The sequence below is a fragment of the Rattus norvegicus genome, chromosome 7, assembly GCF_021556685.1.
Source record: "Rattus norvegicus strain SHRSP/BbbUtx chromosome 7, alternate assembly SHRSP_T2T, whole genome shotgun sequence".
In the NCBI taxonomy this organism is placed as follows: domain Eukaryota; kingdom Metazoa; phylum Chordata; class Mammalia; order Rodentia; family Muridae; genus Rattus; species Rattus norvegicus.
In genome coordinates, this window is record NC_141540.1 from 126819703 (window position 1) to 126843107 (window position 23405).

General features: G+C 51.7%; 1 protein-coding gene and 1 long non-coding RNA gene across 9 annotated transcripts in view; one reads left to right on the forward strand and one right to left on the reverse strand.

The window, feature by feature from the left end:
* The window catches only part of Cerk (ceramide kinase), a 42912-nt gene extending 21918 nt beyond the window's left edge, over nucleotides 1–20994 (reverse strand). For 4 of the 8 annotated variants that reach the window (XM_087556611.1, XM_087556609.1, XM_087556614.1 and 1 more), the window contains exons 1-3: nucleotides 20595–20818; nucleotides 2901–3014; nucleotides 2118–2317 (exon numbers count right to left, since the gene is read on the reverse strand). In XM_087556611.1, coding sequence (XP_087412737.1) covers nucleotides 2118–2317; nucleotides 2901–3014; nucleotides 20595–20736 — 456 coding nt within the window. In that variant the 5' untranslated portion in view covers nucleotides 20737–20818. 8 annotated transcript variants of the gene reach the window in all.
* Nucleotides 20785–21722, forward strand: LOC148004918 (uncharacterized). Its single transcript, XR_015624928.1, has 2 exons — nucleotides 20785–20870; nucleotides 21470–21722. It is a non-coding gene; the product is annotated as an uncharacterized LOC148004918 (long non-coding RNA).
* Nucleotides 21723–23405: the final 1683 nt, after the last annotated feature.

Consider the following 23405-nt stretch of genomic DNA (forward strand, 5'->3'; position numbering starts at 1 on the left):
TGGCTCAGTAGTTTAGAGCACTTTCTGTTTGTGCAGAGGACCTGGGCTTACTCCCCATCCCGCATATGGTGGCTCACAAGCACCCTTAACTCCAATTCCAGGGCAGGGCTGAATACATGTAAAAAAAGTGAATACAAGTGAATACATGTAAAAAAAAAAGAATTTAAAACATATGTTAAACGGGGCTGGGGAGACAGTGCATTCGATAACGTGCTGAACCAGTCCAATCACCTGGATCTATGCTCATAATTTTCCAGGAGCTAGGTGTTGGTACACACACTTGTGTTCCCAGTGCTGATTCGGTAGAGATAAGTGGATCCCCTGAGGCCAGCCAGTCTAGGCTGTTTGGTGACTGTCTGGCCAATGAGAGACACTGTCTCGAGGGCTGGAGAGATGGCTCAGCGGTTAAGAGCACTGACTGCTCTTCCAGAGGTCCTGAATTTAAATCCCAGCAACCACATGGTGGCTCACAACCACCTGTAAATGGGATCTGATGCCCTCTTCTGGTGTGTCTGAAGACAGTGTATATAATAATAAGTAAATCTTTAAAAAAAAAAGAGAGACTGGAGAGACACTGGCATGTGCACACGCATACAGATAGAATGACAGACAGACAGACAGGCAGGCAGGCATACACACAGAGAAATAGAACTAGAAGCTAAAAGTAGAGCAGCTGGGAGTAGGCTCATGTGATGTTTTATGCCTGTGGGGGTTTTCTGTGAGCTACGGAGAAAGAGTAAAACTTCCAGTGGGCCAGGTGGTGGTGGTACATGCCTTTAACCCCAGCACGTGGGAGGCAGAGGCAGGCAGGATCTCTTAAGGGTCTGAGGCCAGCATGATCTGCAGAGCAAGTTCCAGTACAGACAGGGATACACAGAGAAACCCTGTCTCAAAAACAAACAAAAACGCAAAACCAACCAGAACTCCAGTATTCCAGGGGAGTCAGAGTCTATAGGCTCGAACCTGACTGAGATTCATGGAAACAAGGCTGGAGGTGGGGGTGGGGGCAAGCAGTGAGCGGGAGTGGGGAGGTAGAGAAAGAAGAGTCTAGAGACCAGAAAGCAAGAGAAACTGGGGCACCACAGAGAGTAGTAGCCAAGGGACCGAGCTAGCACCTGAGTCTAGAAACTCAGGGTGATCTTAGAAGGTGGCAGCGGGGAAGCCAGTCCCAGGACAAAACAGAATTTAGAAAACCAGTTCTAAGTACCCTAGAGTGAACAAGAGAAGTGTTTTATGAGGAGACCTGGTTCAGCGGTTTCAAATACCTTATAATCCTCTCTCTCTCTCTCTCTCTCTCTCTCTCTCTCTCTCTCTCTCTCCTCCCTCCCTCCTTCCCTCCCTCCCCCCGTTCCCTCTGTCTCCCCCTGCCCCTCCCCATATTATAGTATAGTATAGTATAGTATAGTATAGTATAGTATAGTATATCATATCATATTGTGTGTGTGGAGGTGAGAAGACAGCTTGTCTCTTTCTGGCATATGGGTTCTGGAGATGGAAGTGAACTTGTCAGTGACTGCCCCCCTTTTCTCTTGTTCTCTAGTTTAACTCCCCAAAAGGAAAAAAAGCTAGTCCACAGGGCTGTTGCTATTGTCCAAGTCTATAAGAATAGCTGTTGCCGGGGTTGGAGATTTAGCTCAGTGGTAGAGCACTTGCCTAGCAAACGCAAGGCCCTGGGTTCGGTCCCCAGCTCTGAAAAAAAAAAAAAGAAAAAAAAAAAAAAAAGAATAGCTGTTGCCTTTGTACATAAAATTATAACATGACCCAGTGTTACGGGTGCAAAAAGAACAAGCTGCCACGTTTAAGGAGACAAGAAAAGAACTGGTCCCTTGGCACACACGAAATGAGGCACTGGGCTCTGCGGCACTCCTAGAAAGTAAGAGGCCGTTCTCCCACATTCTGTCCAGCCCTCATTTACACCTGGAAAATATTGGCACCCACCCCGCTTACAGAGAAAGATAAAGAGGCTTTGGGGCCTGAGGGATTTGCTCCAGTCTCACTGCTCCTAAGCAGGGGCTGGGCCAGCACTGCAGCTGCAGAGTCCACACACTTCTGCTACTCCACTGTGACCCTCTAAGTAGGAAACACGGAAACAAAGCAAAGGGATCCATCACGTCCACCTGGGTCAGGCCACTGAGTCCCGCGTGCCACCACAGCTGTGCTGCCTGGCAACAAATCCGAAAGTTCGCCCACGTACTCAGGTTCTCCAGCAGCTCTCGGAGGGTCTGCAGCCACAGTTGACACAGCTGCTCGTCGGCGCTCCAGAAGGTCACCCGTGCCCACTTCCAGCGGTGGTGTCGAGCTCGCTTCACACAGTGGACTGCACAGAAAACCAACACTGGTTAGCAGTACCTACAGCTTCGGAAAGGAGCCCTCAGGGCTGTGCTAGCACAATAGGAGTCTCTTGTCTCCACCCCTTATCTCACGGCAGGAATTCCCGGATAGCCAAACCACCATCTTAAGGAGTTCAGCTGTGCTCCCTAGCAAAAGATCACCCCGGCGGGGCTGGTTGACAGTGTACACCCCCTTTGTAGAGGCTTAAATGAGGGCAAGAGATTATCACTTGAATATCCAGTTGCCCTCTACCACCTGGCAGTGCAGCGCGTAGTCAGGGAGCAGGGCCAGGGGGCGGGGCCAGGGTATATAGTGCTAAATTTGGTGCTAAATTGCCTGGGTTTGTCCTTGGGAGGAGGAAGAATTTTAGCAACACATGAAGGCGTGGAGAGCACTTTACACTCACGTTTACCCAGCCCAAAGAGTAATTAATTGCGATCAGAGTTTAAGAAGATGAGCCAGTCACTGGCTTTGATAAGTACCCCGTCTTCATGGAGGTAACTGGGGTGGGGCGTGGAGGGAAGGAGGAGGAGGGTTTGTGGGGTTGGCAAACACTGAGGCTCCCTCACCTGTGAATGCAAACGGATTTTCCATTCTATGCCATCGGCCATTGGAGGACTGTTTCTGGTGGACTTCTTTTTCCTCAACGGCGATGATCTCTGACACTGGTACCGAGTAGGCATCTGCAAGGACACCACACTTAGATCCAAGGATCCATCGGAGCTACACAGACAGAGGGCCGCAACGCCGAAGACTGCAGATACTCATTCCTACTCTCGTCAGATACCCCAAACAGAAAGGAAGACTAGGGTTGACAAGATGGCTCCTCGGGTAAAAGGGCCTGCCACCAAGCTTGATGGCCTGCGTGGAATCCTGGGATCTGCAGGGTGGAAGGAGAAAACCAGCTTCTACCGGTTGTTCTCTAACTTCCCAAAGCACATCAAGGCGTGCAGCCTCTCCCAATAAATGAACTGTGGTGTTTTCTTTTGTTTTTTTGTTTTTTGTTGTTTTGGAAGGAAGGAAGGAAGGAAGGAAGGAAGGAAGGAAGGAAGGAAGGGAGGGAGGAAGGCAGGAAGGAAGGCAGGAAGGAAGGAAGGAAGGAAGGAAGGGAGGGAGGAAGGCAGGAAGGAAGGCAGGAAGGAAGGCAGGAAGGAAGGAAGGAAGGAAGAAAGGAAGGAAGAAAGGAAGGAAGGAAGGCAGGCAGGCAGGCAGGCAGGCCTGGAATGTTAGAGGTAACACCACTCAGAACAAGAGGCAGCTTAGTGTCATTGGAGGGTAGACTCGAGTTATGAGCTTTTACATGGTCTATTCAACTGTTTAAGCCCCAAGTGCTGATTACCGAGTGAGCTATTGTACTGTGTGAGACGTGCTCTGGACATGTTCTGAGGCTGAAAGTGGCTCAGAAATCCAAGAGGGAGGTAAGACACGCAGTTCAGGATGCCAGGGCCACAGAGTGTGTGAGAATCAGGGTCCAGTCTGTGGAGAAGTGTTCCGGAGTGACTGGGCTCTGATTGGACGCAGGAAGATGGGAAGACTTAGGCCCGGAGTAGCCTGGGGATCAAGACTCCTTTGGGTTGCATCTCAGATATTGGATATTTACATCATGATTCCTAACAGTGGCAACATTACAGTTCTGAAGTAGTAACGGAAGAATTTTATGGTTAGGGGGTCACCACAACATGAGCTGTATTGAAGGGCCATAGCATTAGGAAGGCTGAGAACCACTGGCCTAGAAATCTTTTGGTTTGATTCTGTTGCTTTGAGTTAAGTAAGGTCTTTCTAGGTATCCCAGGTTAGCCATGGACTCTCAATCCTCCTGCCCCAGCCTCCCCGAGTGCTAGGATTACGGGTGTGCTCCCTCCATCGTGCCTAGTGCCTAACAATCTCTAACCCGGTAGCCCAGAGAGAAGCCAACTGATCTAAACTTGTTTGAGGCAGGCTGCAATTACTTGACTTGGATCAAAAGGAAGTTCTAGGCTGGGCACACAGCCTTAGGAAATAACAGGTTCTGAGAGACACTGTGGGCTGAGGCTATGCGGTCGGGGTTGGGTGGGGGAGGGGAGAGAAGATTACAGACAGCAGCATCCTCTTTGAACACAGGCTGGACTCCGAATGCTTCTTTATGAATCACTTTGTATTATTGTACAGATGAGCATTGGTACCTGCTGGCCTCCTAGGTTGGCTCTCAACCCCGCAGTCTAGCTAAAAAGTCTTGCGTCTCTGCCAGCAGCCAAATTAGTAGACCATGCTGTGGTGGCGCCTGTGGTCCCTTTGTGGTAGTTTTTCCCAGTTGTGGCTATTGAAATTGGGTCATCAGAACCTGGGAAGGTTCAATATGAGCCATGAAAGGAGTGTAGCCGTGCCCCCAGAGTCCCCAGAGGCACACACACTTGGGAGGGGCTGAACTAAGCAGAATCGAGCCCATTGCCGTGTGGACCCCGTGCCCACCCTGGGTCTGGGGCCACCCTCGGTACTCCTCAGGTGGTTGCCTCTTGGAATTCACATTTTTAGACTGTTGTGCCTCCAAAATTCAGTTTTTAGCTGCTTCTAGTTCTCCCCTCCCTGATCCTCCCCTTTGTCCCCCACTGTTCCTCATTGCCTCTACACTGATGCTACCCAGGACAGCCCCCGTGGCAGACATTTGGACACCTACCCAGCAAGTAGCTTTGCCACCAGCCGCCAGTTCTCTGACATGGCCTCTCCCCTTATTCTGCAGCTTACCCCTCTTCCCCATTTCTGGGGGGCGTTGACCTGGCCCTCACAGAACTCCCCCCAAATCCTGCACCACTTATGACCCTGCACTCAACTCCCTGGTACCCACCTGACCTCTGACGGCCTCCTTCCTGCAACATCGGGAGGTGACAGAGGCACATCTATCTACTATTATGAGTCACCTGCCAGGCTGGCTCGCAACAGGTACCAAGTGGTGGGGGCAGGACAGACCTAAGGCAGCGACCCTTTGATAAAGTGACCCGTGAGTCTAGGACTCTTGAGAGCGGACTTCCAGCAACTCCCGGTGCCTCTATTCCTAACTGTGACTGTCCCTAAGAATCAGGTGACAGAAGTCACAGCTGCTGAGCACAGTAGTGGAGATGAGATAAGCTGATATTCAGAGGACTAGGAGGCAACAGTCGTGTGCTATATCACAAAATAACTAAGGCGTACCAGTGACTGTTGGACAACTCTCTTGAAAGCATGCCCATGACCCATGCTTCGTCTTACATACTCAGAGGGAGACTCGGCCCAAGGAAGAAGAGAACAGTGTCCTAGTGTGTCACAAGCTCTGCTGGCCAGACCCCAAAGGCCATGCTGCACCAAGGACCCCACAAAGCCACACAGCCCACATACATTCCACAGCTGCTGCGGCACACAAGCCACGCCACAGCTCATGTGATACTGGCACTGTCCCTTGGTAAGAACAAAGCTCTAAAACCAGCATTGCTCAGATCCCCACAAACATAACCGGAGTGTGGGCTGGGAGGCGGAAAACAGAGAACTAGAGTCAGTCACGTGAGCTGTCAGGCGGGACTCAGGCCTGGCAGGGAGGTGCTGGGGAGATCTCGTGATCAGGGTAGTGTGGTTCGGAGGCTTCTGAGAGAGCGACAGTAGGAAGAGGGCCAAGAAGCAGCGAGGGACAAGGGGTCAGGGATACAGGAACTCAAGAATGAGAATGTCATGTAGAGTGTGGGAGATAACAGCATCACTCTGACCCTGCTGGGGACTGGGCTGGGTGGAGCTAAGGGAGGGTAAGGAGTGAGGCTCTGTGGACACAGAAGGATGGTTTGATAAAAGTGACCTGTCAGAAACCTGAGCTATCATTGGTGGGGTTGTGCTTCCTACAGGCCAGCAGCCCTGCACAGCAGACAAGGCTACCTCTGCATCCAATGCCATGTCCTTGGGAAACAGACTGTCAATCACAGAGGTCAGTGGGGACAACTGCATGACACAGAGACACTGGAGGAGCCAGCGGCTGGTCCTCTTGGGGTGCAATGCCCCTCCAACAAGTTCTCTGCTGTGTAGTTTAGATCACACGGTGAGACATCCACACACCGGGATGGCCTCGTGGACACTTGATGACATCAACCACAGCAACTGAAAACAGGTGGGGGACCCTGGCCAACAGCTGGCCAAGAGGCAGGAGTTCTGGGCCCTTTCTGTTCCTGTGGAATGCTAATATCTTGGGTATACGTCCTCATACACTGCCCAGCAAGGTTAGAAGGTTCACAGGGACCCGGGATGAGAAGTGCAGTTTTCCCAGGCCAGGTGGGCCCCAGGCCTGTGTGATAGTGACTCTGGGAAAGGGCTGCCCTGCAGGGATCTTTCTGCTTTGAAGGGAAAGGAATGAGAAATCGAGGGTTAAGCATAACTCATCTGGTCCAAGAATGGTGTCCTGTCTTGCTGTGTCCTGTGCAATCTAGGGATGTGCCCAGAGCAGCCAATTTTCTCATGCCCACCCTGGACCACACTCAGAGCTTGCTAGGCAACTTCTGCTGTGAGTGGTGGGTGCTACTCCAGGGTCTTGGGATCTTGTTCCTGATCACAGAAAAGCAGGCTGGCAGTCATTAGTCGAGCCCCCTTTCCTTTAATAAAATAATGTCTGGCTATGACTCTGAGGCAAATGTCCTAGATCATTACAAAGGATATCAACCCCCTTTCCAGGACCCCACAGTCAGACTTTGAGCCAGCCAGAGCGGGAGCAGTGAGTGTCCAAGACACAAATTGGATGACAGATGCTGTGGCCCACAGCCCTCAGGGCCAAACCTACACCCCTCATTGTGCAGTTTCTACCTGTCCCCTCCCAGGGACCACAGTGCCCTGCCACTCAGTGTGCCAGTCACACACCTGACGTGGGGACACAGAGTGCTGCTCCTGGTGTCCCTGCCATTCTGAGAAGTGGCCCTGTTTATGGTGCTGCAGTCCTGAGTACATGAAAGTGGGGCCCAACCTGTTGGGGCTACAGGGCTGGCCATTTCACTCTAGCCCGGTGCCTAAGCACTGTAAAGGTGAGGTGAGAACTCACAAGTGTCCTTGCCTACTCCACTTGGAATTCTGGATGCATCCCCAACAGCCTGTTGCATGAGGAACTAGCCAATTGTGGGTCCAGCCTTGGACTCCTTATAACCAGCCATGGTTTTTAAACCATTCTACATACTTGACCAGAGGGCCTAGTCAGAGGAGTGAGGTCCACCTCACAGTGTCATCTCCTTGCCGGTGACTTGAGCACTGAGAAGTCACTATCTCCATCGAGCCAGAGCGAGTTTCTGCTCCCCAGAGAAATCTACCCTTTCCCTTCAGAATCCAGAGGTTAGTGTAACCCCCGCCCCTCCTACCTTCACTGCACAGGTCAAGTGAGCTTTGGCAGTGCCTCCCAGGGGCCCCTTCCAGACACCGTTGCCTCAAGAGTCCGCCCTGGCCCCCTTACCCCCCTCCCGGCCATTCCAGCTTCTTGACAGCCTACCATGGTAATTTTTAATCAAATCACAAGCAGAGTGAGGACGACAGTCTTCACCGGGCCCAAGGAGATGGGTTCAGTAGGTGAAACGTTTGCTGTACAAGCAAAAGGACCCAAGTTCGATCCCCAGCACCTACTCAGAAAGCCAGTTAGTGTGGTGCACATTTGTGATCTCAGGGAGGCTTAAGGGTGGGTGAGTAGAGACTGAAAGACAGACCCCGGGGGTTCACTGGCCAGACAGTCTAATCCCAGGTCCCAGGAAGAGCACTTTTCTCAAAAAACAAATGGGGGCAGGGTGCAGAGATGGCTCAGTGGTTAAGAGCTCTGGCGGCTCTTGCAGAGGACATGAGTCTAATTTCCAGCAACTGCATGGCAGCTCACAGCTATCTGTAACTCCAGTTCCAGGAGATCCGATGCCCTTTTCTGGCCTCTGTAGGCACCGGGAACACATGGTATACACACATACACGAAGTCATAACACTCATGAACACAAAATAAAATAAACATAAAATTTTTTTAAGGAAAGACATTCTTGTAAAGATTTATTTATTTATTTTGTATATGAGTACACTGTAGCTGTCTTCTGACACACCAGAAGAGGGCATCGGATTCCATTACAGATGGTTGTGAGCCACCATGTGGTTTCTGGGATTTGAACTCAGGACCTCTGGAAGAGCAGTCGGTGCTCTTAACCACTGAGCCATCTCTCCAGCCCCCAAGATTTTTAATTAAAGTAAAGGTGGCACGTGAACCAGGAAGATGCTTGATGTTAACCTCTGACCTCTACACATGTCCATGTGCCTTCATGCACATGCATTGCTCACATGCACAGGGACACACACACACGCACCTGCACGACCATGCGCACGTGCTCAGGGCCTTTGTTTCCAAAAGCACTACTCCAGTTAGAACAGCCAGTGGCTATGAGAACTGGTCTCCGTCGGCTTCTGCCTATGAGGGGACTCTTAGATAACACATCAGGGCAGGCTCATCTTACCTCCTCTGGCACCTCTTACAAGACTGTATTTTAAATGGTTTTTACATTTTTGGAGTTCAGCTGAGAGAGATGTTAGAAGTGTCTGCCCCAATCACAGATCAATCTTCTGTCTCTTTCCTGCCGTGTCCTCACCGCGATGGAGCCGCTGCCTGTGACACGAGCTGGGGCCCTTACTCACTTCCAGCCAGCAGAGCTAAACCTGAACGTACGAGTCCATTCACTACTCATCTCCTGACATTAGAACAGTCTGCGCCAGCCAGCTTTGATCCAGCACTCAGGGTTAGGAGGGCAGAGCCAGACAGATCTGAGTTCGAGGCCAGCCTGATCTGCATAGCCAGTTCCAGGACAGCCAGGGCTATACAGAGAAACCCAGTCTCGGAACAACAACGACAACAACAAAAACAACAAAATCAATCCATGTTAATAAAAAGAAAAGAAAAAAAAAACCATTACTGATTCAAATAGGACAATGTCATACATTCAACCGTTCCTATTCCTTTCTAACCTTGGACGGAAAACCTGTAAGTGAATCTTGGCTAAAACTCTGAGCACTTTTGCTGACAATAGAAAAATTCTCCTGCCCTTCTGTTCACGACAAGGCGACTCATGTGAGTCCGAAGCTCGCCCTGCGACAAAAGGCCATCGCGTTCCAGAAAAGTCAGCTTGCCCTTGGCAGGTGAGGCTGGCCTGCTGGTCCCTGTCATCAGGCTGAGTTTGCCAGCACCTTCTCTACAGCCTGCTGTGGTATTTGCAGTCATCCCATAGCCTCGTGGAGTAGACAGACATCAGCTTCTAGCACTTGCTGGTTCTGTTCTGTTTGTGTGTGTGAGCTGTGACCACAGCTCGCTGACAGGACAGTGTCTGCCTCCGCTCAACTGTGTTGTCGGAGACTCTGGGATGCAATCAGTTTCCCACATGCCTCTAGGGCAGAAAGGTTCACCAGTGACCCAGGCGCATACACACATAAGCCCACACATGTCGGACAAGGGTCAAGATAGTGGGGATATGCCACTCAGTCGGGCCTCCTAAGATCAAGACGACAAACTGGGCACCATGGCCCATACTTAGAATCCCAGCCTGGAGGAACGGAGGCAATAGGGTGAGAAGTTTCTTATCAAGGTCACGACTGTTGCACATGGCTCTCCAAGACCTTGAGGTCTGATGTGACAGGAGAAGAGGGGTTAGGACAGGACAGCCACTCCCCCAGTGCCCACTATCGAGGTTCACAGGTCATGCAAAGGCGGAGGCAACACACCCATGGAAAATAGGTGTGAATTGGCTCTAAGCACCTTGGCTTGTGTGTACCCAGCGTGTACAGGAACCTGAGCAACAGAGGCACCCAGGAGAACCGGATGAGGAACACGTCTCACTGCCCTGCAATTAAAAAGGAGTCAGACACACTTCCCTGGCATAGGGCCACTCGGCAGCATGTGCCGAGCGAACGCCTGGCCTTCGTTAAAGCTCTGTACGTGGACCCCTGGGAGTGCAGAAACACCACATAAGTCGCGATTCTCTAGGCAATGATTCTTTCTTGAGAATGGCTAGTCATTCTGTTCCCTTCTTTCTGGGCTCTTCTATGTGGATGCCAATTCCGCCCGGTGCATCTTCAAGGGCGCAGACAACAAAGCGAGTCAGACACAGGAGTCACGAAGTGGGAGCTCTGAGGTGGCTGTGGGCTCCACACCTGCTGAGGCACTCCTGAAGCCTTTGAGTAGGGACAAAGAGGGAGGGGGGCTCTCAGGAGAGAGTCAGGAACGGAGCTGAGAAGCTTTGTGTCTGATGCTTAAAACTACAAGCTGTTCTCAGTGCTCAGCGGCAGAATGTATAGAATATGGGGCGATGAGGAGAGGCGATGCCTAGGAAATGGGTCAGTAGGAACAGTCTAGTCTGAAAACACAGACACCTTCGAGCCCTGGGATGGACTGGATGTGCTCTTCCTTCTTTAACTTCAGATATGATACCCAACTATGGAGGCTGAGAGGCGGAGGCACAAGACAGGTACCTGAGTTTGAGGGCAGGCAAGGGACCCATGGGTTTCCTTTTACACCACAGAGCTCCGATCTGGGACAGAAGAAACCGCTATGGGAAACACCAGTGCGCACAGACAAGAGTGTCAACACAAGCCAGCTCCCTGCAGCCCTAGGCCAGGGCAGGGCCAGCCTCTCTTGAACAAGAACCACCACGCCCCACTGAAAAGGCCAGCCCCCCCTTTCCAAGGGGCACCTGTACTGAGGAACTCACTGTGGTCTTCAAGATGTAAGCACTTTATGGGCGAGGCTAGAAGATTGGGAATCATAAATCACTCATGGAAAGAAAGCAGGGGTGGCCACGCTAATGCCCAAAACAAAAGGAAGTCTCCAGAGATGGAGGGCCCTTTGTATAAAGACAAAAGGGGGGTGCGGCAAGCCTCCAAACAGCTGCAGAATGTAAGGTGGAGGCCGACAGAACTGAAGGGAGAAATAGGTGAATCACAACTGTGCCTGAATACCTCAAGAACAGACGGAACACAAGTCTGGAAAGCAGACAGCACGCAGAACTCAGCGCTGCCTTCAGGGGTGGATGTATCCTTCCTAGGAGCCCTCAAAACTGAACCACCAAAACTGAGACAGACTAGGGGTATTTATCAGGTTCATTTTCTCTGCCACGTAGAGAATTAAAAGGCAGAGTGGGGGGTGGGGGGCGTCTGAAGCACGAGGGGCAGCAGCAGAGACATCCAGCTACCTGTATACAATGTTGCCCTAATGGCAACTGATGAGGTGGGGGTGTGGTCCTGAGGAGGGGCTAGAGTGTAGATAGGTTGGGGAAGGCAAGGGGAAGGAGGAGGGGGCTATCATCCACGCTGGGTGCAGGACTTCCAGGATGGTTTCTTTGGCGGGGGGGGGGGGGTGTCGGGTGGTGGTGGGGAGCATCACCCACACTCCTGCCTGTAACCTCTCACCTGTGCTTCCTAAGTAAGCCTACTAAACTCATTTGTTCTCTGGTAGTGCGGACTTTGGTTTGTCATTAGGACCTTATGAAGGAGGTGTGTGTGTGGGGGTGGGGTGGGGTTTGATATCGCTTAGTGCCCCTTCGGGATGAAAATTCTTGCAACACTCCGGCACACCAGGGCCAACTTCAGTTGATCTGCGCACAGAACTGGTCAGAGAGGTGAGAATCCAAGTCGCAGAGGCCCTGAGGCTCTGCAGCTGCAGATGTTGTTCCTCAGAGGGGCTGAATCTACCCTGAATTTATGGGTTTCCCCCTGGCAGATACCTGCTGCTGCTGCCAAGTGAGCACCTTCTTCAAACAGCAGCAGCAATTTCCTTCAGGTGTTGGGCTTTTTTTTTCCCGGAGCTGGGGACTGAACCCAGGGCCTTGCGCTTGCTAGGCAAGTGCTCTACCACTGAGCTAAATCCCCAACCCCAGGTGTTGGGCTTTTTAAGTTGTTTTTAGCCACCTGGATTCACTACCTTTACAAGACAACACCCTGTTAGTCCCTCTTTGCGAGCGAGTGAGCGAGAGAGAGAGAGAGAGAGAGAGAGAGAGAGAGAGAGACTTACAGCAGGGAATTTCCCCAATTCAGGCTGCTGTCTTTCTTTGTAAATAAAGCTTTATTGGCACACAGCCATGACCCTTTGTTGACAGAGTGTCTGTGGTGGTTTATACCCCCAAGAAGCAGGCAGGGCTGAGTAACTAGATGGCCCACAGAGCCAAAAGGCCTGTCAGTCTCTTTTAGACAATGCCTGCCTTAAGGGACACACTATTTTTATTGGAGACAAGGTCTCACAGCTGGCCTAGGTTGCCTGCCACTCTGGAACCTCTTAGTCTCAGAGCTGGGATCACAGGCAGGGACAGCCACACCCACGTGCTGACATGTTTTCGACTACCAAAAGTTAACCAGGAAGTCCAGTCAGAACGATTACGAGTTTATGACTATTGCAAGGACCTCTGAGACCTGTCATCTCTCAAGGGCCACTGAAACGCCAGCGGAGGCTGCTACCTGAACGATGTCTTCCAGCCTCTGTCTTGGGAGGCTGCGAAGCCCTCGATCCAAAGGGCTGTCGTGACCACTGGACTGATCTGGAAGGACACATCTGTGTCTGATGTAGGCTGACCTGATGGCCATTTATTTCTTTCACAGACACTAGGAGGACGTGTGTGCGTCGTCCGCTTTCTGCGAGCTGATCGTTTCTGTTGCTTCTGGCCTCTTAAAGGCGCATGAGTGACGCCTGCATGGCTCTGTTAGGTTGAGACCTCCCGGGTAGCACTTAACACCAGCACCCTTTATACCAGGGCGACACAAGGGTTGTGCACAAACTCTTCAGCCTCCTCATACCCTGATGGCTTCCAACTCACACTCCTTCAGAGGCAAGAGAGGGGAGTGACGTCACCCAGCAAGAATTTACCAGGAAGCCCCTTCCTCCCTCCTGTGTCTCACACTCCGTGACCTCAGGAGACTCCGTGACCTCAGGAGACCCACCAACCAACCGCAACTTCTGATCCTGATGGGGGAGTAAAAGGGGTCCTGAGTCAGGGACCCAAGTCCTCCTGATAGAGGGCCTGAAGTCTGACCCCACTGCTGAGCAAGGACAGTAAGCTGTCCTTGTCCTTGTCACGCCCTGTCCTGTAAGCATCTACTCGGGGGATGGGGGAGTCCTTGAAGAATCAGGAGGCACATAGAAGAGGATTCTGGCAAGGATCCTGCCCCAGAGAAGGAGGCAGATAAGAACACATGACAAGGGACAGAAAGAAATGGCCGGCAGAGGAAAAGCCCCGTGAAGGGCAAAGTGCATTTTGAACCCTGAAGGACAGGAGTGAGACCAAGGCTTACGTGGGAAAGTAGAAGAAAAACACCTTGGTTAGAGAGGCCCACGGTGAGAAGTGCCAGGGATGCTGGGCACTGCCAGTGGCTCAGCACGTGATGGGGGACATGAGCAGGGTCAGGATTGTGTCATGGGGGAAGGTGCAGGACACTCACCCTTGGAAGATGGGCAGCTGTGTTTGCACAGAGGCCCGTCAGACACCCACAGCACTGACAAGTCAGTAGGACTGAACTGGGTGATTTAGTTTTTATTTTACTTTTTAATTTCGCATCCTGATGCCTGGGGTCCCTCCACCACAAGATTGTTCCAACGATAGGAAATGGTGATCATAAAGGATCCAAGGCCAGGGTCAGAGGTAGGAGGACCATGAATGTGTAGGCGGTAGTTGTCTGAACCGGTCTGCGACCCAAAGAACAGAACTGGGTTCAGTCGAGAGCAGAGAGGAAGAATTAGGCTAGAGAAGAGAAAGCCGACAGGCAAAAGAGCCCACCTACAAGAGCAGCCGGCTCATAGTCCTCTGTGTTGTGTGAGATGTTGGCTGTCTCCGGGCCGACAGTTAGAACCAACTCCTGAGAGAAAGCAGAGATAGCCCTTTCCCCTGGCGGGCAGCGTAGAGACCACACAAAGGCTGGAGTCTCTGGAAGAATTGAACCAACAGCTATGTGGGGTTCTGGCAGCCTTCCTCGGGTTCCCAGAGGGGCAGACACAGTCAAGTTGTGCAGACATAACGGGCTTTCTCCCTATGAGAGAGCTCCACACACAAGGTGCTTCCCCACCTCAAAACCTGTACCAGCAGGGCTAGAGTTGGCTCCATTGTCAAGACCTATGGGGGCCCACAGATAGTGGCAGGCCCACAACCTTCAAGCCATACGGGGGTTGAAAGTGGGGGGAAAGGGCTAATACGAGGGCCTGAAGCTAACACCTTGGGGGCAGATCTGGACAGATCTTCACAGCTACCAGTGAAGAGCATCAAGACAAGGCAGAGGGATCTGTTAATAAACTGGCAGACAGAAAGGGGAGGGCCGACAAGCATGACCACAGGTTGGAGAAGAAGTAAATACACTGGGCAAGCATATTGGCAAGGTCTTAACGAACACAGACATTAGATCTTCACAGTAAGAAGTGCCCCACATTCTACCTCCTGTGTCCCTCGAATTCAGGGTGTGGGGTTCATTTACAAAGCTGACACTTAGCATGTGTGAGGCCCTTGTTCCCCCTTCAGCACCAAGAAAGGAAAAAAAATTAAATGCTAAGTCAAAGAAAACTACTTTCAAATTTCAAGATATTCAGATCATTTCCCTAGAGTAGTTACAGCTCTGACCGTTCCACTATGCCTCCCCCTGAGAAGAGTGGGGGGTGGTTCCCGAGGTACCTGAAGCATCTCTATCAGGGATGCTCTTTGGCTTAACCTCCCAGTCACAGGCTGAGGACAGCACATCTCTGTGGCCTCCACCTCAGGATCTATTTCTGTGAATGGCATCTCTTGTCAATTATCCATCTATCTATGTATCTGCTACTTATCATCTACCAACCTATCAGTATTCTATCTTTTCCTGTCTAACAATAATGTATCAACCATACAATAATGTATCAACAATAATGTATCAGTCATCTTTTTAGTGATACGTCTATCAATCATCTACAATCCCATCTTTCTACCATCTACTTCTCTATCAATAATTTATCTATCGATCATCAAGCTATCTATTATTATCTACTCTTCTATTTCCTGTCACTGCTCTGATGGAGTGTCTATTTGGAGACAAGGTCTTGCTAGGTAAGCCAGGATGTCTTTGAACTCGTGTCCTCCTGACTCCATCTCTCTCAAGTGCTGGGGTTATAGGTGTGCACTTCTGTGCCTGGTTCCACTTTCCTACCAAAATTGTTTTGTTTGGAAACAGGGACTCACTGTAGAGTCCAAGATGGCCCTGGTGCTGATCCCCCTGCCTTCCAAATCCTAGGATTATAGATATGTGCTATGAGACCTGCCTTTAATTTTCACAGATGCTTAAAAGTTATTTTTTTTTAATTTTTAAGCTTTGTTATCATGTCTGCCGCACACATACCCATCTTTTTTTTTTTCCTTTTGGTTTTTAGAGACAGGGTTTCCTCTGTATAGCCCTGGCTGTCCTAAAATTCACTCTGTGGACCAGGTTGGTCCTTGAACCACCTGTCTCTGCCTCCTGAGTGCTTGGAACTAAAGGACTAAGGGCATGTGCCACCACTGCGGGGCACCTTATGAAGGTTTTACAATTTTTGTATAGACATATAGTTTAGCCTTTCCTGCTTCCTCATAGGCTAAGAAGGCCTGTCCCCCATCCACAGCTTCTCGGGTTTCTTGAACGAATTTGCTTTTGTATAAACATCTATAATCCCCCTGGCTCTGACTTTAAGAAACTTCCTCTCACTAATCATTCACAAAGGTATCCAAGAAAAGGTACGGTCCATGCCTCTAACTCTAGCATTTGGGAGGCTCAAGTAGGTGGACCTCTTCAAGTGTGAGGATAACCCAGGCTACATAGACCAGGCTGGGTTGTAGAGCAAGACTCAATCTCAAACCCTCAACAACAAAAGGGCAGTAGTGATTTTTCATGCAATAAATTGCAACAATAAGAAGCTTATCTTGAAATAATCCTTTTCCTTAATCTAACGTGGTCTAGCTTTCTTCTTTAAAGTTGTACCCAAGGGACAGGAAAGTGGGTGTTCCCAAAAGGATTCCGAAATTCTTACTCAAAGGTGGAAACAAGTGAATGAGCGCAACATATGTGTAAACTGTGTGTGTGAACAATGTGTGTGTATACACACACACACACACACACACACACACTACTTAAGCCAAAAGAATTAACCACAGATCCACGGTTTTTAAAACCAGTAAGGAGTTTTGGCTGTGTTTCTGTGTGGCTGTGTTTCTGAGAACCACTGGTAGAGTAAACCCATCCTTTGGAGCTGGGCTTGGCAGAGCTTCCTCAGAACTGCAGGTGGGGGAAGGTTCTGGGCCGTGGCTCCTAGGCCCTATCTTGGCAATGCTTACACAGGTGCAGTTATCAAAACACAACGAACTGTGCCCTTAAAACATGAGGATTTTATTGCAGTTGAATCAGATCTCGGTGAAGCCACTCTTCAGAAAACAAAGTTCCACAGCAGCAAACTATAATATGGGAAATCACTGTTTACTTCCTAATCTTTCCCCTCCCCCACCCATGCATTTTACACACACGGAAACACAAACATCAAACTCTCTGTGTGTATGATAGTAAAGTATTTTTTTTCTGCTTCCTGGATTTTTTTTTAAGATTTATTTTTATTTTTAAATGATGTCTATGTCAGTGAGAGTATGTGCAGGTACACTGAAGCTAGAGTTACACGTGTCTGTGAGCAGTCCGATGTGGGTGCTGTCAATCAAGCTCGGGTCCTCTGCAAGAGCGGTGTGCTCTTAACCACTGAGCCATGTCTCCAGCCCCTGCTTTCAGGATTTTATTAATTAATTAATTAATTAATTTATTTATTTATTGCTGGGGACCCATCCTACGACCTGGTGTGTGTGTGTGTGTGTGTGTGTGTGTGTGTGTGTGTGTGTGTGTGTGTTTGTGTCTCTTGATATGCCCTCTACGGCTGAGTTATACCCCTCAGCCCCATGATTTATTTTCGTAAGCTTGCTTATTCATAGCCCACGGTGGGGAATGATGAGGGTGTAGGCAAAAGACAGCAGTGACTTGCCCATGAGCTCACTGCCAGCTTTGGGGCACCCAGGTGGGGGCTGGTAGAAGACAAAGGAGGTTCTCCCCACAGAGGTGGAGCCTAGGCAGTGGCCCCAATGCCATCCTTGAGCCCTCAGTACACTCAGAAATACAGCCTGTACTCTGAAGACCAACAGACGCAGGATTGATACTGTGCCCTGCTGTAGCTGGGGGTACGGGGGAAGTAGAAGCCCAGCCGCCACTACAGACTGTCTCAAGTTCAACCAGTGATCCACTTAGAGAACCCCCCCCCATTTCCTGTTTTTAGTCTGCCCCACTTCCGCCCAGGCTGTGGCCTGGAGAGAAGCACTTGCTGGCTCAGCTTCCTCCTGGGCTGATCTCCCCCTCCCAAGATTGAGTCCTTATCTCTGTTGCTGGGTACTTGGCAGCGAGCGTGGCAACCACCCCAGAAAGAATATCTGTCTGGGTTCAGAGCCCCCTTCTGCTGTGCACCAGGCACCTAGGGAACGAGTAATCCACATCTTCCTGTTCTCATGTCTACAGCAGGAGAGGATGAAGGAGGAGAAGAAATAGCCAGCTGCGTGCACAGTGTCCCTAGGGGCTGTCTGGGAGTTCCAGGGCTGCCCGCCTCTCGAATGTCTTACAATCTCTTTCTGCACAATCTTCTGCCCAAGGTTGCCAGCCCAGGCATTTCAGGTGTGTCCAGACACACCTGGGGAGTGGCAGATTGGAAGTGCCACCGGCTAACTGAATTAAATGTGCCACAAACTGCTCAGAGCATGCTCTCTGATTCCACAGACTCAAATCTCACCTTATCCTCAAGTAGGCCTGCTTCTCTGGGGGTTGAAAACACGGGGCTAGCAGGAACCAAGATGGTTTGCCAACTTGTTTTTGCATTCACCCCAGGAGGCGGAGAGCGTTGGGAAAGGGGAAGTGAGCAGGGTGCTCTCTGAGGCAGCCTACCAACTGGTCCCTCACAGCCAGTCCTAGAGAAGACGCGTCTATTGGGGCTGCTACCCAAGTGGCAGTGGACGAGCCTACACAAAAGTGGCAGCACACTTCACAGAGGTGACGCAATACTCGCGCAGCCTGCCCAGCTGTGGAAGCCACCTGCCAGCAAAAACAAGCCGACGGAAAGCAGACGCTGCCAGCAAACCAAGCCCTAGAGTGTGGGCACCGGAAACCACGAGAGCAGCTGATCAACTGTGCCAACGCCGACAATGGGCAACGGGCGATTTCCCATCCCACATCTCACAAAGGAGGATGGGTCTTGTCCGAGTCTTTGTGGCCTCCCTGACCAGAAGAGGCAGTGCTCTCCCGTGAAATTGGGTTTGCTCAGCTTCAGCTGAGTCTGTCGAGCGCCCCATCTCGGAGCCTGTGTCTGTATGACCCAGAGCAAAGGGCTGCCGCTCACACATACTGAGCACCCCTATGCAAAAGCATTCTTAGCCTAAGCCTAGATGCTAGGCCCTAAAGGCTTACCTGAAATTCAACCCACTCAGGCCTAGGCAGAACAGTGGTAATAAAGTCAGAGGACAAGAGAGACATGGCCCCGAGAGGGTGTGCCAGGGGCATATGGGAAGAACTTCAGGGCAATCAAGTCCCAGGCACTGAGCCACAGAAAGGCACTCTGAAGACAATGCTGCTTTGATCCCAAGGCCAGAAACGAGTCTGAGGCTACCTTAGCCCTACCTACCTTCAGCTCAGTCTGCAGAGCCCCACAGCACAATGCAGAAGCACCAAAAAGCCATTCTGGGTTGAATGAGTGAATGACTGACTGACTGAATGAATGAATGGCAACTGAAATGCAGAGTGTCCTACAGGGAGTCCCGACTCCCACTATGCCCACTCTCAAGTTTTAATAGGAAACCCCATGCTTCTTTCACAGGTGCCTTCTCAAGGTGACAGCCCCGCTTCACCCAACCTTGTCTGCCTCCATTGTCCCCACCTAGACTGAGTCAACTGCCTTTCTTCTACTCTGCTCTGTCTCTACACACCCATGTCTTGAGGTTCTTCAGGTCTTTATCAGTTTGCCATTAGCACTCAGCCCCTCAAGGTTTCTCTGGGCAAGTGCCACCAAGGAAGTGAGGCCTGCTTAGCCCATCCTGTATTGGTCAGTGACGACCCCTTTGTGACTCAGGCTTGATGCCTACCCTTGGAGGTTCTTCTCAGGATCCAAGTCCATTAGATGCACTTATCCCCATGTATCTCTCTGTGCCTCCTTAAGTGGAAAAAACCCCATTCCATCAGCGGCTGAGCTAGACTCCCAAGGCTCTCAGGGGAAACTTGCAGGGGATGTTTGGTGTTTGGTGGTAAAGCCTGTGTTTACCAAGCCACAAGCCCTGGATTCTATCATTCCCAGCAAAGAAAGAGGGAAAGAGGAAATAAAATGTTGGGCTTGGTGGCACACATCTGTAATCCAAGTTTGAGGCCTGAGCCACAAAGGAAAACTGTCTAAAAAAATAAAAAAGAAAGAAAGAAAGAAAAGAGCAAGGAATGAATGAAACTGAATACATTTACAAGGCCAGCCCTGGGTGCCCCCACCCTGGGTGTCCACACACAATCCTCTGGTAATCCTTTTAAGAAGGACTGAATGACATCTTTCAAATCTCAGCCAATCCCTCAGCTACCAGACAACCTTCAGCAAAGCCCGGGAGAGTGGCTCCAGTGTCCTTGCACCATCTCAGTCACTGCGGGTGGGTTGCATCTTTCCCTGTGCCCATCTAAGCTACTCCTCTTTCAACCCTGAGCTCCACACACCCCATCGGAAAGTCAAAGCCCCTGGCTCAACTGCCTAATCGCAGGAAGTCCCTGCCAGGGCGCCTCTGGGCTTCTCCCATAGAGAAGCATGTGTCTGTACTTTAGGTTCACTGTTTCGGAGGAAGGGGATGACCAGAAACCAGTCCTGTTCAGGTGTGCCAGCGCCAAGCCGACTGTAGCATCAGCAACAAACCTCCCCTGGGGTCCCGCGGATGCTGGGGGTGTAGGGGGTGGGGGGAGGGCAGTGGACGCCCGCTCTTCCCCTCCGCCTCCAGCACTTCCAGAGGCTTTGTCATGCCAGTTCCAGGAGTATCTGGGCTCTCAGAGCTCAGACGGTTCCCCGCCAGAGGCCGCGTAGTACTTAGACCGCCCGGCACCGGGGCTCTGAGTCTCGGATTCCCCGCGCCTCGGTGCCCCGGCCGCTTCTCCCCGTGCCCCGGGTCTCCTCCCTCCGAGTTCCGCCCCATCCCAGTCTGCCCCGAGCGTTTGGGCTACGCAGGCCGGGGATGGATGCAGCACCGGCCCCACCAACCCGGGATGGCCACACTTACCGGGATCGGGCGCCGAGGGCCCGGGCTCCGGGCTCCGCCACCAGCGTAGCAGAGCCCGCGCGGGCTCCAAGCTGACGGCACAGCGTTGCTGCTTCACCCACAGCACCGATTGCAGCGGCTCCGCCGCCCCCATTGCGCCCATCGCCGCCGGCGCGGCCTCGTCCGCCGGGCGCGGGGCGCGCGGACGCCGGGGGGCGCGGGACCGTTAGCGGCCCCTGCAGTCTGCCCGGCGGCGGCGCGGGGAGGCGGGAGCGGGAGGCGGTGCTGCGTCACCCGGTACGCAGAGAGGGTGGCGGGGATCCGGGAGGAGGCGACCAGGGTGAGGACTGGAGAGGCTGGACTTGGGGACAGAGAAGAATCAGAAACAGGATCGAGTGCTGTAGCCCTAGGTTGAGGAGCAGAAGAGGCCTAGGAAGGAACGGGAGGGGTCAGAGGAGGGGACTGAGGGACCTAGCCGTGGGGAGGGCGGTCGGAGCGCCGGGTGCGCTGAACGACGCTAGTCTGTGGCCTCGCTACCCCTGGGCACTGCAGGGTCTGCATGCGGTTCGGGGTGGGGAGGGCTGAAAAGACAGGCGGAGTCCCAGCAGCGTGGAAATGTTGCCCGGGCAGTCCTGTGCAGGCGATGGGAGGCCCTGGAACTGCCGGTGTGCGCCCACGAGCGATGTGACCTTGGGTATCCGTCTCTTTTTAGGTCTTAGTCTCCTGGCGGCTAGTAAGAGTCCTGCAGGATGGCCCCAGTAGGCGAAGGAAGGCTAGGAGGGAGAGGACAGGGGTCACCTTCCAGGGGAATGAAAGCTGGATGTGTGGGTCTACAGCCACCAACCAGAGAGACTGATGTCTTCGCATCAGTCACCGGACTGTTCCCTCCCAAATAGGCCCACGAAATGGGAGTTTCTGTTCCTGATGCAGCTTAATATGGGACAAGCTCAACATGTTCACTTCAGGGAGGTTTTCTTGGACTCCGTCTCTCACAGCTAAAGCATCCCAAAGCACAGCAAGGCAGAATTCAGTACTGCACTCAAAGCATATCTACCCATTTCTGTGAAAATTCCATGGGCATATGGGCTTGTCCCTGATTGGGTCTCCAGTGTCTAAAATGGTCCCTGTACATAAACATTGTTACTCAAATATTGGTTGCACTGATGGTATTTGTTTACATCTGACCAAGGAAGAGTCTCCTCAGAGATGCTAACTGGTCCAAGAGTGTAGAGCTGTGGTGTGTCAGAGCTAAGCCTCACAGAGGGGTGAGCTTTCAAGAAGACTGGAGAGCCTCCTGCCCTCCCCCTCAGCTCTCCTGCTGTTGCAGACCGAGGTGGAGCTGGCCAAGTCTACCTTGCCTGTGCCTGGTACCAGAGGGCTAAGGTACAGGTCTGATCCTGTCCGTGCTCTGTGTCCATCTGCAGGGCAGGGACAGCCATGAATCACTTGCTTCCTGGAAGCCCAGCCCAGTTGTAGGCTCCCTGACAGCCCTGGAGTGTTGCTTAGGCCCAGGCAGAATCCTAGCCCCACCCTGAAGCAAGCTGGACCTGATCTAGCTCAATGGTTAGTTGAAGCAAGGGTTGCCCCAGCTCTTTCCTTCCATGGCTCTCGGGATGAGGCTTGGGGAACGTGAACATGAAACTTCTTCAGAAACATGGTGTCATGGTTGGCGATGCAGCCTCTGTTACAAGTGAGGGGTTGTGCCAGGCCAGGGCAGCAGAGCCTAGGGACTTTAGAACACCACCCTTTCTGATGGGGTCTCTTCTGGCCTTCCTGCCCCTTCACATTTAAACGTGCATGGCTTGTTACGACGACGATGACGATGACGATGATGATGAGTTTTGTTTTGTTTTTTTCGAGACCGTGTTTCTCTGGGTAGTCCTGGAGCTCACTCCATAGACTCTCGAACTTAAAGGTCCACCTCCCTCTGCCTCCCAAGTGCTGAGATTAAAGGTATGAGCCACCATGCCTGGGAAATCATGCAGTGTGTGTGTGTGTGTGTGTGTGTGTGTGTGTGTGTGTGTGTGTGTGCATAGTCAGACAGGGTCCCCAAGAGGACTTGACGCCATTCCTAGTCCTAGAGAAGCTCCATCCAGGAAGACAGAGCCACACGGATCACAGAATACTAAAGAGCCCTGCGTGAATTATAGCCCACTAGTGGGAACCAGGATCCCCCAGTAGCTACTGCGGACTGAAGTGTATCCTTTCCCCTCCTCCATTTGAATTCTGAAGCTTCAAGTTTGAGTGCCGTAGATAGTGGCTTATTTGGAGACAGGGCCTTTTAAGAGGTGATTCAATGAGGGCTTTAGGGGGTTTGGGGAATAGCTTAGTTCAAGAACAGAAGTAGCCCCTTCTCCTCCAAACACACTCATCCACATATGTGTGCCCGCACACATAGGAACACATGTGTACAAACAAATTAGACCATGAAGGTAGTCTGAATTCACATCAACTGGTGTACTTAGTATAGGGGAGATTTGAACACAGATCCAGGGATGTGTACCTAGAACACAAACTGTGAGAAGCACCCGAGGAATGGCCATCAGGAGACAGCAGCCTGGTTGGACCCTTGGTCTTGGGCTTCCTGGGTGTTAAAAGTTCTGTGGTGACCCTGGCCAACTAGTGTATTAGCTTGCCAACCTGGATAGCTGGGTAGCTGCAGTGCCAGGACTCGCTGGGGAGCCTCTTGCCAAGGGGAGGGCAACCTAATGAGGGCTGTGTTCTGGGAAGCTGAGGTAGACAGCAGGGAAAGGCTGGGCTCCTCCAGGCGGGGAAACATAATGAGCACAGGGCTGGAGGTGGAAGGAAAGGAGGCTGCTCTATCCAGAGCAG